The 18,702-nt window shown below is 51.9% G+C and overlaps 3 protein-coding genes across 3 annotated transcripts; 1 reads left to right on the top strand and 2 right to left on the bottom strand.

The window, feature by feature from the left end:
- Positions 1-6,383: 6,383 nt before the first annotated feature.
- P884DRAFT_102724 (glycoside hydrolase family 3 protein) lies at positions 6,384-9,027 on the bottom strand. Its single transcript, XM_069437032.1, has 2 exons — positions 7,126-9,027; positions 6,384-7,031 (listed from the first exon to the last, which is right to left on the bottom strand). The coding sequence occupies exons 1-2, from the start codon at positions 8,921-8,923 to the stop codon at positions 6,625-6,627; spliced, it is 2,205 nt and encodes a 734-aa protein (XP_069293371.1). The 5' UTR covers positions 8,924-9,027; the 3' UTR covers positions 6,384-6,624.
- Positions 9,028-9,877: 850 nt separating this feature from the next.
- Positions 9,878-11,163, bottom strand: P884DRAFT_281261 (aspartic peptidase domain-containing protein; the record flags this gene model as incomplete). Its single annotated transcript, XM_069443523.1, has 2 exons — positions 9,878-10,002; positions 10,056-11,163. 2 exons carry the CDS (start codon positions 11,161-11,163, stop codon positions 9,878-9,880), a joined length of 1,233 nt encoding a protein of 410 aa, XP_069293370.1.
- A 1,111-nt stretch (positions 11,164-12,274) lies between these two features.
- On the top strand, positions 12,275-13,634 carry P884DRAFT_102706 (Myb/SANT-like DNA-binding domain-containing protein). The gene is made up of 4 exons (XM_069437031.1): positions 12,275-12,976; positions 13,034-13,083; positions 13,160-13,392; positions 13,610-13,634. The coding sequence occupies exons 1-3, from the start codon at positions 12,605-12,607 to the stop codon at positions 13,308-13,310; spliced, it is 573 nt and encodes a 190-aa protein (XP_069293369.1). The 5' UTR covers positions 12,275-12,604; the 3' UTR covers positions 13,311-13,392; positions 13,610-13,634.
- The last annotated feature ends 5,068 nt before the right edge of the window (positions 13,635-18,702 follow it).

Here is an 18,702-nt window from a genome sequence, read left to right as displayed (position 1 = left end):
TACTAATTGTAGTTAGAACTAATAAAGTCTCTATCTACTATAAGGATATATTCTATCGTACTCTTCTAGGCTATAAAAAGTTCCTTCTTACTATCGAAAGGTTCTCCAGTTAGGAGGCACTTCCTTTAAGGCCGCTATCTCTCTAGGGATATCCTAACCGAGTTAGGGGTTAGTATAGGTTAAGTCTAAGACGCCTAGAGGGAGTCGATTATGGCGTTCTACTATATTACTACCACTTAGAGGGAGTAGACAAGTTCCTATAACTCCGCCAAGCTCGAAGGCGTATATACTCTAGATTCCGCTATAACTAAATCGTCGGTCATTCACTTAGGAGGGTTACCATTAACAGAAGGTAGTTAAAATATAATGTACTAGCCTTATAGTAACTATAGATAAACGTATAATATTTTATTTAACTACCTTAAGGGAAGAAAGAGGAGAAAGTAAGTATAGGTACTAAAAGGGGTTCCGTTTCCTAATATAGGGGGTATATATATACTCCGGTTAGGGCCTAGTTAGGTGTTAGGTTAGAGCCTAACCGGGTCCTGAGTGTGTGCCCTATAAACGCCCTACGAACGTATATAGGTCTGGTCTGAAACCGGGTATAGCCTGTTATCGATTAGCCCGGGTAGAGCCTAGGCCTATAATACTTATATATAATATTACTAATAATAATATTTATAATATAGATAAGAAGGGCTATATAAAGGGTATTAAGGATACTTTAATTATTATTATATCCCATATAAAGGTATAAAAGCTAACCTTTATTTAATTTAGTAATTATATTATTATTATTATTATTATTAATCCTATACTACTATGCTAATAAGTATACTAGAGCCTCTCTAGTTATATATAAAGGAAACTATACCTAATAGGCTAGATAAAAACCTCTATCCCTCCTTTAGCGCCCAATCCGGAATACTAATACACTATAAAGAAAAGGAGAAGTAGCTAGAATAGCCCTAAAGAGGCCTTCCCTCCCGGTCTAGCCTCCTTACGAGGTAATATTCCGGGAGCCTCCCTAGGTCTATTAGCTACTATAGAACCCTCCTTGCCAAACGATAGTTATAGGTCCCTATACCCTGTAAAATAAGGTCTAGGTCCCTTTACGACCATATTTCCTAGGATTCCTATGTTCGGCTTCTTAATAGGTTTAGGCACCAGATAACTAGGTACTCTATAGTCTCCCTCCCTTAGCTATAGGTATAGTAGGGGGTACTAACCCCTAGGACTTAAACCCTAAAAAGGAAGTCACGGAGGCTAATAGCCCCTATATAGGCCTATACTAGTAGGGAGCTCTAGGCCTTCGTTAGGCCCTAGTACCTTTATAGGCCTTCCCTTGTAAAGACTAGGTACAGGGGGTCCTTGTCTGATATGTATTATATCCTCCTACTAGCTTTGTCAGCCCTCTAACGGTTGCTCTAGCTAGCTACTATGGCTAGTTCTATAGCCTATAGCCTTCTTTATAAGGTCTATAGGGGGGGTCGACCCCCTCTATAGCCCTCCTAAACCTATTACTAGACTGTTAACCTTGCTACCTCTAGGGCTATAGGCTTTGGCTCCTAGCCCCTTACCCTAGTCCTTCTCTTCTAGAACCTCTAGCTAAGCCTATTATAGGCCTGTTAGATAAGAGCCCTTATAAGGACCTAGGAGGCCCCTAGGCCTACCCTAATCTATAGGAGTAGCTAGTCAAGTTTAGCTTCGAAGTCGGCTAGCCTCTTATTAAGATAGAGGTCAAGGGGTAGTACCTAGGCTTCTATCTTAAGGCACTAGATAGGGGTAGCCTTATAGGCCCTAGTAACTACTCGAAGGGCTCTATATTAGGCCTTTGATAGTTCCTTAGTAGGGCCTTCTGGCTTACCCCCTAGCTTAGTAGGCTTATAGAAGTTCGAGGCCCTATAAGCTAGGGCGCTATAAATATACTTAGTATAGACCTTATAGGCCTATAGTAGGCTAGGGCCCTAGGTCTTTATAATAAGCCTAGTTAGGGCAAACTCCTAGGTTTCTAGCTTCTTAGCTACCTTTATATAATAGGGGCCCTACTATAGCCTCTAGTCTATCTAGACCCCTAGGAATCTAGCCAACTTCGAACGGGCTATAGTAGTAATACCCCCTCTAGGCTATAAGAGCTCTAGTAGTTATAACTACTATTTCCGGCCCCTGTTAAAGTAGATAAGTTCGTACTTTTCTAGGGTAAAGGCTATACCCTAGGTCCTTGCCTACTATAGATAGGCCTTCTAAGCCCTCTATAGCTAATCGTTATAGGCCTCCTTGGCCCTCCTAAAGGCTAGAAGGTTAGTATTATTAATAAAGCCTACTAAACTAACTATAGGGCTAGCCTAGCGAATGGCCTGGTAGAGGGAGGCTATATAGAGGATAAATAGTATAGGGGAGAGGGGTAACCCCTAGGGGACCCCGGCCTTTACTACTATATCCTCTGTTTCCTAGCCATCGAAGTAAAGGATAGCTACCCTATCCTATAGCTACTCTCTAACCTAGACTACTAACTACTTCAGGAAGCCCTAGCTCTGTAACGTAGTTAGTAGCTAGGTATAGTTAATAATGTCAAAAGCCCCTAAGATATCAAGCTATAGGAGGGAGGTAGCTACCTTATACCTCTAAGCCTCCTAAACCTAGGCTATAATAAGCCAAATAGCTAGTTCGGTAGACCTATATTCCTGGTTGCCTATCTACTCGGCTAGGAGAAGCCTATAGGCCTTTATAACGGCTGTTACCTTCTAGGTAACTATAGCCTCTAGTACCTTGCCTACTATTAATAGGAGCGTTATAGGCCTATAGCTACCTAGGGTAAAGTAGGCCTATAGGGGTTTGCCAGGCTTATAGAGGACTACTATCTTAGCCCTTTTAAACTAGGCTAGGAAATAGCTAAGCTATAAGCTCTCTAAGGCTAGTATAGCTAGTATCCGGTAGAGTAGCTACCTATAGGCCTTTAGTAGGCCTATAGGGAGGAGGTCTTCCCCTAGGGCCTTCTATAGGGCTACTCTAGCTAGTACTACTCTAATATCGCCTATTATAACCTCCTAGCTTATTTCGAACTTCGGCTCCTATTAGTCGTTTAGATCTAGGTCATTAATATCTAATAGGTCTACTTCTAGGTTTAGAAAGAACTTATTAGCTAGGGCCTTAGCCTTCTATTAATAGGTTATAAGCCCTCCTTCGAAGGCTAGGAGCTTTAGAGGGTTAACCGGTAGGTAGCTTTATAGCCTTGCCTACCATTCTAGCCTCTATAATAGGTCCGGCTAGTTAGTTACCTCCTATAATATAGCTCTCTAGCTCTTAGTCTTTATAGCTATAATAGTCTTAGCCTAGTCCTATAGGGCCTACTAAAGTGCCTCCTATATATAGGGGTTTAGGGTGCCTCTATAGGCCCTCTCTACCTCCTTAGCCCTCTTCTAGGCCTCCTAAACCTCCTTCGTCTACTATTAAGCTCGTTTATTACCTATACTAGCCTTCTTTACTAGAGCCAAGACTATAGCTATCTCCTTAAGGGCCTCTATAAGCCTGTCGAAGGCCTATAAAAGCTCCTCTAGGCCTTAGAAGATAGGCCTGGCCGAGGCCGATACCTACCTACTAAGCTAGAGTAGGAGGTAGGCTACCTTGGCCTATATAACCTCCTTATCTAGGCTCTTCTAGTCCTACCCTTTACTAGCTAGTATAGGCCTATAGGTCCCCTAGAGGGAGACGTTTAGGGCCTATAGGTAGTAGTTAGATTTCCTATATTCCGTGATATCCCTATAGGTTACCTCTAGCCCGGCCAAAGCCTAGAGTAGGTCTATCGTAAAAGGCTAACTATATTAATCCCCTTAGGGGGCCCTAGTAACCTAGCTATATAGCGTTTATAGGTTAAGGTCCTACTAATCTATAAGGCTAAGGAAGTCCCTAGCCCCTAGGCTAAGCCTATTAAATAGGTCCTAGACTAGGTAGTAGAGGTTAAAGTTACCTATAAGAACTAGGGGGTAGGTTAGCTAAGGTAGGGCTAGTAAGTCTTATAAGAGGGCTCGTTTGCCCTTGTTATTATAGACTAACTAGAGTTCGAACCCTCTCTCTCCTAGGGTTAGAAAGGTTACCCTATATTAGTTCTCCTTTACTAAATAGTCCTACTAGCTAACTAGGAACCGTTTAGCTATTAGAATAGCCGCCTTACCCTTAGGCTTATAGACTAGGTAGTATTTCAAAGCCTAGAGGTAGTATATTAACCTTGTAAACTAGTTAATCTATAGTTCCTAGATAGTTAGTAGGTTATATTTAGCCTTCTCTAGTAGGACCTTAAGGGCCTATTTATTACCTTAGATATTCCATTAAAGGACCTTAATTTATATTTAAGGTAGCTAGAGCAGAGGACGAAGGTATAGTAGTAGTAGGCTCTATAGCCATTGCCCCTTTAACTAATTACGAGAGGGAGGGGGCTCTAGGCTATAGAAAGGAGATATAGGTCTATTAGGCATTAAATAAGGTACTCCTAGCTACCTATTAGGCTAGGGTAGGCCTCCTATAGGGGCGTTTAGCCCCAGTTTAGTAGTGGTTATCGTCTTCTAGCTAGCTGTTAAACTCGAAGGTAACCTTCTAGTATAGTTGCTCTAGTAGTTAGAAGGTCTAGGGTCTATATTAGTAAGCCTCCCTAGCCTTCTCCTAGGCTTTGACCTTCTTCGGGCAGCCCCTATACTAGGCGGTATAGGGGCCTTTATAGGCTATATACCTATAAGGGAGTTAGCTAGAGTAGGTGGAGCACTAGGCCTCCCTAGTCTTCCCTCCTTTACTATAGGCCTTTATATCGTAACGGCTACAATAGGCCAGCCGCTAGTAGTACTATTAGGTATAGCTAAAGCTCTAATACCTATAGTACTACCTTAGCTCTAGAGCATCCTAGTAAGGCTTATAATCTAGTACCTAGGCATCCTAGATTATACCCTTATTATAGGCCTTCTAGGCCTCTTTAAGGTCCTATAAGCCTAGGAGTACCGTGGCCTACTTCCTTTACAGGCTCTTTAGCAGCCGGAACTTAACTATTTCGATTGAGTATAGGCCTATAGCCTTCTTAAAGTCTTGTTTACCAACCCCCTATAGCTCCTCCTTCCGGACTCCTTTAGCTAGGACTATATAGGCCCTACCGACCTCCCTAGCCTCCTCTCCGAAGGCTATAGCCACCTATCGCTTATTAGCCAAATACTAATCCTTAGTAGCCTTATCCTTAAAGACTATTACTATATCCCTACTTAGGAGCTTCCTAGCTATGACGGCTCCCTAGCGGCTAGAGGCTCTATTAACTACTTAGACTATCTCGGCTAGGGTTTAGGCTTTAAGGTCCTCCTATAGGCTTATATTCTATATTATAGCCTCCTATAAGGCCTATAGCGGTATTGCCACAACAGCGGCGACGCCGACGGCGCCGACGATAACGGCGGCGGTGGCGAGAGAAGAAGAAGAAGAGGTGGAGGAGGAGGAGGAGGAGCAGAGGGCGGGAACACCACGGACCGTCCCAGCGGGGACGCACCCGGGAAGAAGAAGAAGAAGAAGGAGGAGGAGGAGAGGAACGGCAAGAAAGCGGGGGTCCCGTCGTGCCTCGCCTGCCGCGGGGCCAAGGCCCGCTGCGACCGCGTCACGGCGTGCGAGCGGTGCATCCGGGCCGGGGAGGAGTGCCGCCGCGGGTCTGGCGCCGGACTCGTCGACGACGGCGCCGTCCCGGTCCCGGTCCCGGTCCCGGCCGCGGGCAAGGCGGCCAGGGCGTGCGAGCGCTGCAGGCGCATGAAGGCGGCCTGCGTCAGGAGGGACAGCTGTGTCCGCTGCGAGAGGAAGGGGATCGAGTGCGTCCTGGGCTGATGAATTAGAGCAGGATCGTTCAAACACGCAGCTCACCGTCGCTGGGGCAGAGGAGGTTGGGGAGGGTTGGAGGTTTCGGCCGGAACGTTAATTAAATGCTGACTGCCCTGAGAGGGGCAGAATGGCTTGACGGAAATCGGGGAGTGGGCGATGAGTTTCGGAGAGCAATGCCCTTGTCGTGATGTTCCCTTTGGTATGATATGATTCCAAGGTCCCCTTTTCTCTCTGAGCATGGCCTAGAGGAATGCGACCAATAGACGATGCCTTCTCACGCCTTCTCAATCCCTGAATAAACAAACCCCGGGCGTCTGCCCGTGCTATGGTAATAGGTGGTGTTCCTAGCTTCTTTAATTATCTATGCGCCAGCAATCTTGTAACGGCACTTATGCATTGACAAGTGGCAACGCGGCCTGTTTGTCTCTAATTGATGAACACACGCTCAATATGTCTTAGTCCAGCTCCTCGGAGTCTTAATAGCAAACAAGTACCCAGACAGCTTGATCTGTCGAAAACATGTGGGGACTGACTACTTGGAACTTTGAATGTGTTAACACTAAGTTTGTATTCTCAGAGAATTGGTATCAGACCCGTGTTTCACGTATTTAATGGTAATCGACAGTCGACCAAGACCGGAAAGAACAGAGAAACAAAACAAAGCATATACGACGCCTAGGGACTGACCTTTGAGTATTATTGTCCATATCTCTGGCGTCCGGGCGCACCTATATACAGTTCACTCCATCGAAGAAGCAGAAAGTATCCGCCCCAGGATATTTCCTTTCATACCTGGAAGCTCCCCGTCAGCCGGATATCGCGCGAGCTCGCCCCGACCGAGACGCCAAACTCGCCCTCCGGCACCACCCACTGCCCGCGGCCGGTGTCCCAGTAGCTGAGGTCGCGCCTGCGCAGGTTAAACGTCGCGGTCCCGCTGGCGCCGGCCTCCAGCTTGAGCTTGGCGAAGCCGCGGAGCTGCTTGGGCGGGGTCGCCGGCGCCGACGACGGCAACGTCAGGTACAGCTGGGCCACCTCGGCGCCGTCCACGCCGCCGCTGTTGGTGATGGTCGCCGTGACCGTGGCCACCTCCTCCCAGAGGTCGGCCGCGCCGCCGGGGATGGTCTCGCCCGTCGCTGGGCCGGCCGTGGCGGTCGAGGTGAGTTTGAGGTCGGCGTACGTGAAGTTGGTGTATGCTGCCAGTTTCCCTTGCTGTTAGGACGAGGTAAAACGGAACAAAAAAAAAGATGGCGGAGTGGACGGGGACACTCTTTATGACAGAGAACTTACACAGTCCAAACCCAAACTCGTACCGCGGCTCGATGTTCTCCTTGTCAAAGTGCCGGTAGTCGACAAACAGGCCCTCCGGAAATGTGTCGTCTCCGCGAACGACCGAAGTGCCGTAGTCCTGTTCTCGCTTGGCGATGGTGTAGACCAGCTTGCCCGACGGCGAGGCCAGACCGTACAGGATGTCCACCAGCGCGTTACCATTCTCCTGGCTCGGCAGGCCGGCCCACACAATCGCCTTGACCCCTTCGGTTGCCAGGATGGTCTCGAGGATGATGGGCCCGACGCTGTGCACGACGACGATGGTGTTCTTGTTGGCCGCCGCCACCGCCTTTACCAGCTCGTTGCCGTTGTGCCACGGGTCGAGGTTCAGCCGGTCCCCGGCGGCGCCTTCGACTGTGATGTAACCCTCGCCCGAGTCGGCCGTGATGACCACGATGGCCGCGTCCGCGTCCGAGGCCACGTTCGCCACCCCGCTCGTGCTGTCCGAGTTGTGCAGGCTGAGCGTCGTCCCGTCCTCTTGGGCGCGGGCCTTGAGCGCGTCGTACGGCGCGACAAAGTACGGGTAGTTGACCGCCCCGGACCCCCATCCCATGCCCAGCGCGCCTTTGTTGCAGCCCTGATCCTGGCAGGAGTTCGGTCCCTGCGGGTTGACGACGGCGGCCGAACCGATGAGGGCGAGCTTGGCGGGCTTCCTGAGCGGGAGGATGCCGTCGTCGTTCTTGAGGAGCACGATGCCATCGCGCGCGACTGCCCGCACGTTCTCCTTGTGGTTGCCCTGTACGTTGGCGCCGATGTTGATAGCCGGGTAATTGCTGTCCTGACCAAGAAGGTACCACGCCGCGAGGATGCGCTCGACCATGTCGTCGAGGCGGGACTTGGGCACCCGGCCGCTGTTGACGGCGCTGTCGAGCTGCGGGCCCCAGAGGATCGTCCCTCCGTTGAAGTCGCTGCCGGGCATCGTCATGTCCATGCCGTGGTTGGCCGCATCGTCGGTCGAGTGCTGCGCGTTCCAGTCGCTCATCACATACCCCGGAAACCCAAGCTCCTGCTTCAGAATGACGTTCAGCACCCGGTCGTTCTCGCACGCCCACGTGCCGTTGATCTTGTTGTAACTGCACATGACGCTGGCCACGTTAGAGTGAACAGCGTCTGCAAAAGGCCAGAGGTACAGCTCGTGCAAGGTGCGGTCGTCGACGTTGCTGCTCATGGTCTCGCGGTTGAGCTCCTGCTCGTTGAGGATGTAATGCTTGGCGGTGGCTTGCACGCCCGCTGACTGTATCCCCTCGATGGTCTCGGCCATGGCAATGCCCGTGAGGTAGGGATCCACGCCAAAGCCCTCCCAGTTGCGGCCGCCTTGAGGAACCTTACCCAAGGGCCCGGCCACGGGGCCTAGCTGGACGTGGATGCCACACCCCTTGAACTCGGCGCCCATGTACTCGCCTCGTTGTCGGATCAGGTCTACATCCCACGTCGACGCGGCCTGAATGCCTGGAGTGAAAGCGGTGATGCTGGAACCGAAGCGGACGCCCAGGGGTCCGTCTTGGAGGCAGAGCTGCGGGTAGTTGATGGAGCTGATAGCGGGAGTATTGCCCACGCAGGGCCCCTTGTTCCAGCCGACGCCCGTCACGATGTTGATCTTGTCCTGCTGGGACAGCTTTCCCAAGGCAGCAGCTGCTGAGGAGTGGGCAGCTTCCCAAGCAGCAGCTCCTCTCGGAGCGTCGCGAGGGACCTTGGTCGGGGTCTCGCCCCGTACAAGGGCCGCCGCCGCCGCCAGCAGCGCAAAGGCTTGAAGGGTCATGATGGGCGACGTCTCGTATCTGGTGAGCTAGAGCTGCCCTTACGTTTGACGGTCGTCCGCGCCGTGCTGGTCCAGTGCACGCACCGGTCCTCCACAATGCTCCTGGCGGACCCAGAGCAGCCTTTATAAGTTGCCATCGTCGGCTGTTCCCAGATCACTCAAGTGCTTGGCGAGTCTCGGAACTTTCTCACTTATATTTGGCCCCACCATGTCCAGCTTTCCCCTGATCTGGCACAATGTTTGCCTTCCCGATCAAGACAGCGAGCTCTCGGCCCCAAAACACCGAAAGTGGGCTGCACCCGCGACTTCAAGACCCCTTACTGGCTCACCACCGTGGGAAAATCTTCTTGCGCGAGAGATTAAAGAGGCTAGGAAGCTGGGGTGCATGCTGCAGGATCGGCATTGGGTCAGTGGGACGATGCAGCTGCGGGATGGCATAGTGGTCCGGCATGAGCCCGACGTTGCTGTAAGCAGCAATCCAGTGGCCAGAGGCATGCTGGGCAGGGACCAAAGCCGGGCCGGACTGCCCGCTATTAATTGGGCCGGCCAAATGTCCCGTCATGGCAGGTGGGTCAGTCGTTTCAACCCCGCAAAACCGCTGGTCAAGGTCGACATACCAAGATCTGTATAGGGTCTTGTGATTGTCGGGTTCGGATCCCCTCATCCCGGATGTCACGCTGAGCGGCGATTTACCGGGCTCACCACCAGAGGATTTTAACCCATGGTGGAAGAGCGGAGAGCGAGCAGAGGAGGCAATGCTTACCGCAGCGCGACGAGTCTGCCAGCTCCTCCAGACCAAGACTGCTAGAATGAGTCGAGGGTATCAGAGCCGTGGATGACACATACCAAAAATGGTTGGCTTCCGAATTCCAATTCAAGTGTGTGCTGCTCAAGTAAACGCTACATAGCCTATGCTCAGTAATCATGATGCGGTCGGTATGCCGTGAAAATGACTCAGACATGCGGCGCCATGCCTAGCGAGTGGTTGCCCCCATGAAACACAACAAACTGTGACCTGAAGAAGATGTCGCCCCAGACCTGAAGATTTGACGTGGTGCGCTGAATCCCACCGAAGCACCCTGTGATCACATCAGGAAACCTTGCCAAAAGAGTTTGAGGGTGGAGCACCTACTGTCACCTTGAAAAGTTCCAAAGTTGATATCCGCTCCCCTAACCCTAGCTGCATAGCCCGGGCCAACATCGAGCACTAGATCTGGGAGCGTAACGTTGCAAGGGAAGGTCGTGCCCCCAGCTGTCGACGTACTCTTAGCGTCCATGACCTGGCTATAGTATTTATCCGCCATCTCCTCAGAGACTAGCATGAGCGTGGTGCCTGTATCCACGATGGCCTGCGTAACAGGGAGCTTTTGTCGGAGGCTACCAACAACAAAACCGCCAGAGGAAACCTGCCAAAACCCATTTTTCGTATTTGCGGGGACCCACGACAGACTCCCGGTGAACTTGGAAACGTCAATGTCGCCGAATTCAAATGTGCCAGTTGTGCTTCGGCGAAGATCCACCGTGAACAGTGGCTGAGCGAGGCTCGGCATAACGTTCTCAAAGAAGGTCTTTTGCTTCACCGGTTTCACCGTGCTGAGCTGGGAGAAGCCCAGACCGAGCAGTCCGCTGAGATTGGTGTCCAGGACGAAAGCGGGCGACACGGCCGTCGCCATTTGGACAGCCTGGTCGAGAACCGTGACCCCACCGACGTCAACAACATCAATCCCCACGGTTCCGGACGCGCTTGTGCCGTCGCCGTATGTGATGGAGAAGTTCGCACCTGGGACGGGCTTGAAAGTCGACGAGAGGAAAGGGTCGTACACCTGATGCCCAACCTTGGCCGACGCTGGGAGCCAGGAGCTGAAGACCCAGAGATCGGCCGACCCAGAGTCGAGGGCTACGTTGATGGTCTGGCTCCCAATGCTGATGGGCGAGATGTACTCGATGCCTCCGTTGGCTGGGATTGCAGGGACTGCACCGACCGACTTGGCCACTCGAGAAGCAGCATTTTCGTGCGCAACCTTCAGAGTCTCGGGACCCTGGAAAACATCGCCCTTGGCGAGAATCATATTTTCGGACCCCTCTTCTAGTGCGTCTAACAAGCCCTGCGGGATAGGCATTCGGAATTTGCGGTACGATCTAAGCAGCTCCCTAGGTCCATCGAAGCGCTTAAAGGTGGGATTCCTGGTGCAATTGATTTTAAATGACCGTTTCTGAGACCCAGAGGATGCGGCAACCATGGATGGCATCGACAGGAGCAGGAGGAGGAGGAAGGAGAAGAATTCCATTAGGAAGAATGGCATGTCTCTGACTGGACAAGGGAGGGAGCCTTCAGGTGTAGATTTGGGGCTAGGTCTAAAGCGAAGACAAAATACATAGCAATAGAGGACAACAATCAAATTGAGATCTTGTGACTCAGAAACTAATTGTGTAAAGTATGCTTGAAAATGTAAGATGGAAAGGAAGGTGCGTTGTACGCCGCCAAGCCGCTGAGAGGTGAAGGAAAGCGCAACCAGAAAGATGAGGACTGCTCCGATTCGACCACTTTGAGCAACTGAACTTGGATGCCAGGCTCAAAAAGAAATCACAGTTAGTAAAGAACCTCCCGCCGATGTTCTTTCAGGCCATATATAAATATTTGACTCCTTTTGATTGCTTGGCCTGTCGTAATCAACAGCTTTGCTTTTGTGTATACATACATTACTTGCTCTATAGGTTTGTATGCTCTATAATGTAGCCTAGCGAAAGGATCAGAACCATCTTGGCCGCTAATATAAGGAAATGCCGCAGTAAGACGGTATAAAGCAAGAAAACTGCCCAGGATCGTGTGAATTGTTTCCCAACAAGCGCGGCGCGTCTAGTTCACGAATTGAACAAAAGCTGACAAATAGTTGCCTGAATCAAAGAAAAAAAGATGACTGTATTGCCCTCTAAGTGAGACAGGTTCATTCTTACATCCAACATCCTCTAGTAAGAGTAGCGAGGAAAGGGACCAAGTGGTCCTGGTTGTAGTAAGGTGCCTGCATAATATGAACATTCACTAAGTGGAAATGTAGCCAAGGAGTCAGAGGACGCAAAACTGCTCTGTATTTCATGCAAATAACTGGCTCTGTACACCAAAGCCAGGTTTAAAATTACGAACCACTGTGTAATTACTTCGTACTCTTTATGGAAGACAGGATAGTTATTTAGGTGCCACATGTGATGCGAGCGTCCGGACCCTTGTCGCGTCGGCCACGTGACGCCTGGCAGCCAGGTCCCGTCCGTTTCGCAGCTGACGGCCGTCCCCGCTTCACCGTCCCCTACCTCTGCGTGCAGAGAGGATGCGCACCATCAACGTCCAGTGCCACAAAACGGCGTTTCTTTCAAACTGCCAAAATTGAACCGGGCGCGGGATAAGACGTGTTTGGTTTGATATGTTTCTCATATTATTTATTTGATTGCTTCCTGCTGAACCAGCACGCTTTTTTTTTTCGCGACCGGCGAGTTGGCGGGGTCCTGCTAAATTGCGAATCGTCGTCTCGTGCCGTGGCTGGGCCGACGAGTTAGCGCTCGGATCGCCTCCGTTTCGCGCACCCTCTGCTTCGGCCCGACACGCAGTCGCAACTCCATCGCCACAACGGCCGCGCGACCGTCGTGATATCCTCCACACGATTCGGAGGGTTCCACCCGCCCACCGCCATGTCCGAACAGGACTTCTCGGCCACCAACGCGGGCACCAGCCGGCAGACGGCCCCCGGCAAGCACCGGGGGCCTCGCTTTACCTGGAACTCAGAGTTTGAGGCCACCTTCTTCCGCTCTCTCTGCGAGTCTGTCTCCCTCGGCCTACGCGATGGCAGCACCTTCAAGCCGGAGGCCTGGGAGCGCGCCGTGCAGGCTCTCATCGACAAGCACAACGCCTACGCCAACAAGGGTCACCTCATCAACAAGACCGACAACGCCCGCAAAAAATACCGCCTCTGGCGCGGCCTGCGCGAGGACCCAGAATTCTATTACAATGCCCAGACGCGGATGGTAACGGCGACCGACGAGGCTTGGGCAAGGCATCTTCAGGTGGGTGGACCACTGCTGCGACGCTGCAATAAGAGGCTAACCTCTGCGTGTCTCCAGAAAGAACCGCTCGCCCGCTCCCTACGCGCCCGTCCGTTTGAGCATGAAGAGTACTATGAAATATTGTTTCCCGATGTTATCGGGTCTGGCGGCGCGCCGAAACGGCTCACAAAACCCCGGCGAAAGGCTGCTGCAGAGAATACCAATAATACGACAGAAGAGCCCCCCGATACGTCAGGGACGGGCATTATGGACCTGCTTTCAGATGCGGCGTACATCAACCCGAACCAGACGCACATGCCTCCAGCACTGCCGCCGGCGATGCCAGCCCCGATGACGCACCATCAGCCTCCACAACAGCAGCAGCAACAGCAACAGCAGCAGCAGCAACAGCAACAACAACAGCAGCAGCAGCAGCAGCACCGAGCGCCGACAAACACGATGCCGCCCCCTCCGCCACGGTCCTCCGTCTCGTCTGCCTCAGCACTAACGCCGCCCGAAGAGACCGGATTGCAGACTCGCAAACGCCTGCAGGCCCCAGATAACAATCCTGCCTCGACAGGACAACAACCCGATAAGCGACGCCGCACCGGCGCTCCAGGGTATCTCGACCTAACCCAGCAGCAACGACAGCAGCAGCAACATCAACAGCAGCAACAGCAACAGCAGCAACAGCAACAACAGCAGCACCAACATCATCAGCAACACCAGACGCAAAATGCATCTACAGGTTCGACGCTTCCGCCAACATCGTCCACCCCGTCCGCAATGATTACCCCCGGGAACTCTAATCCGTCACCGACGGCAGTCACGGCCCTCGCCGAAACCCTACAGCTCCTCTCCGAAGCACTCCGCAACGGCGTCGGCGTCGGCTCGACGCGCGGCGGCAAGTGGCAGGAGCAGGCCATGGACATCTTCTTCCGCGACTTTGTCGGCGAGGACATGGACCTGCAGCTCAAGATTGCCGAGAAGGTGCTGACGGACGAGAACAAGGCGATGGTGTTTTGCAAGATGCCAGACGCGGTGCGGCGGCACTGGGTTAAGCGGTTGAGGGAAGTGCACAATAGGATCGCCTAGCTCTCCGCCGGTCGCTCTGGCTTGGCTTCAGCGTGACCGTTCGGGAAAAGTAAGGATTGGAAGGCGCTCCAGGTCGGGTCCGAATTAAATTGATGACGGGGCAGGCGGGGGTAGCGGGTCATGAGATTGAGAGGATCAGGCTTGGCTGGGATCTACTTTGTGGGCTTGTTGGGACAGTTTGACTTGCTGGATCCAGTACGATATTTGCTGTTCGGGGGATTCTTCTTGGTTGACTTGCATGGCGGCGTTTTTGGACTATGCGGCTCTCGACCTGGACTGGACTTCTGATGTTGATTTTTTTTTCTTCTCTTGCTCTGCTACGTGTACTGGGAGGGACACCATACTGTCGTTGTTTCCAGGCGCGGCTCACTCTGTTTTCGTGGTTGCCTTCCATGTCGTCTCTCAGATACCACCTGTATTCATACCCTTTCGCTCTGGGGAGGCTTCATAATTTTGGAGGACCTTGGGTTTGGGGCTTGGCTTCGGGCGGAAGCCGGACCTCATCTTACATACTTCGATATTCGAATGCAGAATGCCATAACGAATCCGTCGAGGATCATGAGTTCTCGGTGCCGTGCCAGAGCCTCGGTTAACCAACTGCTTAGCTATTGAGATTAACCTGTCAGGGCCCTCATCATTGCTTATTTACGTAATCCTGAGCCACGGTGAGCATCTAGATCATCGGACTCCTGTTCTGAGAAGTTGCGAGAAGCTGTGGACCGGGGGACTGGACGGTGCCCGGGATATTCAAAGAAAGGAGAAACTGGCACCACGCTCCTTGGAAAGGAACCAGAGGCGCCCCACAACACATCTTTTGACGGCATAATCCCGCTTGAGAGTCGTCTATATCCTGAACCTCAGTCGTGTAATCTTAGCAGATCGTGTTGGACTACGGCCCTCGGCTCCTAACAACAGATGGTCAGGGCAGCCTACGGAGACAGGAAATCAAAACGGCAGCAGCTGCGCATTAGGCCGGCGGGTTCCGAAATGATCCGATTTGATGTAACGCATTCCTTTAGGACGATTAATTACCACATGAATTTTGAATGTGACTCGGATTTAGACTGAATAATTCTGGGTAGAGAAACATCCAGTAGTCTTCATTATTGCTCAAAATACGGAGCCGGATAATGGGGGTATGGGCCTCCAATCAGGGGACACACTGAAGGAAGGAATCAGGGGACAATAATATCGGATGTGTGGGGGAATGAGAGAACGAAGCCAAATGTTGGAGTGACAAACAGCTTGCTCAAGCTGTTCCTTCCCTTCCAGACAAAGGAAATAGGCAAGCAATCACGCAGGCATTGCTTAGGCAGGCGCTCACGATTTTACCTGTCAAAATCACTCTCGAGACTTGCTTGAAGGAGAGAGCAGTCAAGCGTGAAACGGACCCGATTGATAGATAACCGGAATTAGCCTCAATGCTCAGGAAGAAGCAACAACGGTCTCCCGACAGACTCGATGACCGCCCTTTCCAGATCCCTTGAAGGAGATTCACAAAGCCATCCCCTCGTTTTTCCCCCCTATGGCATCGACGATCCATCAACTCTTGTCTTGGGTCTAGAGAACCAGTTAGCAAGAAGCTGCGAAAAAATAATCATTCAAAGTGGTCTAATTGTCATACCCCGTCAAGCAAGCACGCCTCTCTCCTTACTTGGGGTGGGCGGTGCAGCCGGAGCAGCTGCAGCTGTCACCGCAAGAGCAGCTTCCACTTTCGCACATGTTGACTGAGTATGGTTTGTTGAGATTGTAGTTTGGGTGGTTGCCGTTGCTGATTGTTCGTTCCGGATGACTTTTTTCCGTTTCGAACCGAGGAAAAGAGAACCAAGGAAAGACGGGGGCTCGAGGAGGGGTTACGGTCATATTTATCTACGCGTCCACCGTCCGGCCCCCTATCTGTTGCTCCCACGCAGGCACCCTCATCTTCCGAGTGGCGCGAGGGAGAGGGGCCAGCTGATCTCCCCTCCCTTATGTGGCACCAAACTGCTCTCCTCACCAGTCGAACGAGAGAACCCCGCGCTAGCCCACTATATAGCGCGTTCACACAGTGGCGACTGGGCAAAGCTGCTAGCGTGTATGTCTGCCCATGCCGGGCGTGGGTCGCGAATAAGAGGCGCTTGCGCGCATTATGCGGGGGTGGGGTGATTTGGCAGGGCCAGGGTGGGGGTTATTCTTTTTTCTTCACTCTAACGTATTGCCGGCACGCAGCCTCTTTTCCGGCAGCGAAGTTCGTCAGCGGGGCTTTGCTGAGAGAGAGCCTTTGCCCTCATACGACGCCCACTTTCCTCCCGGGAATCGGAAAGGGAGCTCGACTGTGTGGGAGGGTGCCACGATTTTGGATCCGGCGCAACCCTCCCACACATCCAATCCGTACACTAATTACCGTCACTCGGCAGCACTTAAGGTCTGATGACCACGTTATCAGCCGGAGAAGAGTCTCTGGTTTGATTATGATATCTCAAGGCAGCAGTGGCATGCATTCTCCTCGGTAAAGAATCAGGGAATTCATCATCATCCTGTATTCAGGCCAGTCATAATTAATTCTTGGATCAGTGGCAGGATGAGGCAGCTGATGGAGAGCACCACTGGCTGAGCCCTTCTTGGAACGCTGTTTGCTGGCACACTTTGGTAACTGTACGGTTGGTAACGGCAATCCACGGGTTACCTAATTAGCTGGCATGCTTCCGCTCAAATGAGACATACATGAATAATGATTAATTATTTAACACCTCTTGTTTCATTGAGCTCAGTGGTTCAATGACATCTGCCAGCAAAGTTTGTGCTGTTAGTACTGATTATTTCCATCTATAATGAGTATTTCTAATATTACTTCCGTACAGTTAATTATATGAATCTAACATTGTATGTCTACCTAATTATGTGCCAATGTCACCACTTACCCTATGACCAGAAGTCTTTCTCCTGCCTCAATTCCATGGACAGAAGAACGACCGTCAAAGCTAGCGGAAACACTGCCCTCGTGGCTTACATTTGACCTTTTAGAATTTAAGCATCTCCGGCTCGTTCGTGGTACGGTAGTTACGTAAAGATATCAAGCTGCTGCGAGCCAGGCTCGCACCCATTGGCTCTGACACCAGCTCACGCCCGCAGACTCGTGTTTCGGATGGTCAGGATGATTGGGGTGATGGTTTAGAGAAACGCGGGGATCCACGTGGGTAGAGCTTTCTTGTCTACCCCAGCCTGCCCACATTGTGGCCGTGGCAATGGCTCTCATCGAAAAGGAAGTTGGAAGGGAACGGATCGTTCCTGCGGGGACTCGACCCAATCACACTGGGAGTTCTCTCGGAATCCCTGATTATAATAGCAATCCTAATTATACCTAAGACTGGAAAACATATTTACGCCTATTGTTTCGAAGTGAAGGACAACCAAGTATCGTGATAGCTACAATTTGACGATGATAACCTGGCTTGTACTCCATTCGGGCAGCTTTCTTGCTTTGGATAATGGCAAATATACGTCAAGCCCAGAGCCAGCGCGGTGCCGGGGAGCTGAGGTGAGTTGAGTATAGAATCTTGAGGTAACAAGTATGCTGACCAACAGCGGCTCCTCGGTGGTTCGGCAATTCTGGAGAGTGAAGCTTCCCTCGTTTCTGATTTATTTGACCAAATCCGGAGGACAACCCTAGCTTTCCACATTTTGGCCTCATCGTTACGGCCGCAAGTGAAGGCTTAATGGTTGAGGGGCCTCAGGAATCAACCCGATTATTAATCGATTCGTGAGAGCAGCAGCGAAAGATAATTGGCACATATCGGCATCGACTCGCCGCGGTGGCTAGGGGACCTTATCCCCATTCTCTGTTCCGTTTCTGGTTGTTTCTGTATTTGCCCGCCCCATTCCACGCGTTGGCGACAAGCACCTCCATTCTGAATGCCCGCGCGTCAAAGCGGTCTCTCCTTAACTGGTGCCATCGAAGACTGATAATTACGATTTCCACGTGGCAGCGCATATTAGTTGATCACGCTTCTTTACTCCGACATGCCTTTTCATGCAAAAACCTATTCAGCCATACTGAGCACTTCTGATCTGCCACGGGCTAATTACCCAGAGAAAGATTCGCCTTCCCGTTGTCGTTGTTGCTTTCTATCCTACTGATATGGTACACAACATCTGAACAAGGAAAAAATAAAAGAAACGTTTGAATCAGCTGAGGTTGAGTCAGTCGATCTCCGTTTGAGTTAGTTAGAGCGGGAAAGAAAGCACTGCTGCGCGCCGCGGCCAACCCACACCGGGGGACTCGGATAACAACAGCCCGAACCTTTCTTATTTGTTTCTGACTTCGCTTTCCTCTTTCCTCCCTCTCACCCTCCCACGAGACCGATGAACGAATCACGCCCTTTGAGAAAACCGCCTCAGCCGAGCTTGCAGCTCGACCACCCTGCCCAGGACCCTAACCGCCGCGCTCCAGTCCCTCAGCGCCATCTGCACGCCCGCCACCACGCACACCGCCCTGGCCGCGCAGCAACCCCCTCGCCGCCGCCGGCCCGCTCCTGGGGCTCCCCGCCGCCGGGAGCACCGCCGCCAGGATCGACACCAGCGTCTCCAACAGCGGCAGCGCCCTCCCGCTCTTCTTCCGACCCCCCGCCGCCGCCACCGTGGACCCTGCCGCTGCCGCCCAACACCCCGCCTCC

Source organism: Thermothelomyces heterothallicus, assembly GCF_042370625.1.
Source record: "Thermothelomyces heterothallicus CBS 202.75 unplaced genomic scaffold P884_scaffold_44, whole genome shotgun sequence".
NCBI classification, from domain to species: Eukaryota; Fungi; Ascomycota; class Sordariomycetes; order Sordariales; family Chaetomiaceae; genus Thermothelomyces; species Thermothelomyces heterothallicus.
Note: the sequence above shows the minus strand (reverse complement) of the source record. Positions and strands in the feature narration are given on the sequence as shown.

Coding starts and splice junctions, on each gene's coding strand:
- P884DRAFT_102724 (XM_069437032.1), bottom strand. CDS start 8,923: ATGACCCTTCAAGCCTTTGCGCTGCTGGCGGCGGCGGCGGCCCTTGTA. Junction 7,032..7,125: donor CGAGTTTGGGTTTGGACTGT/GTAAGTTCTCTG, acceptor GGAAACTGGCAG/CATACACCAACTTCACGTAC.
- P884DRAFT_102706 (XM_069437031.1), top strand. CDS start 12,605: ATGTCCGAACAGGACTTCTCGGCCACCAACGCGGGCACCAGCCGGCAG. Junction 12,977..13,033: donor CTTGGGCAAGGCATCTTCAG/GTGGGTGGACCA, acceptor GCGTGTCTCCAG/AAAGAACCGCTCGCCCGCTC. Junction 13,084..13,159: donor CGTCCGTTTGAGCATGAAGA/GTACTATGAAAT, acceptor CCCCGGCGAAAG/GCTGCTGCAGAGAATACCAA.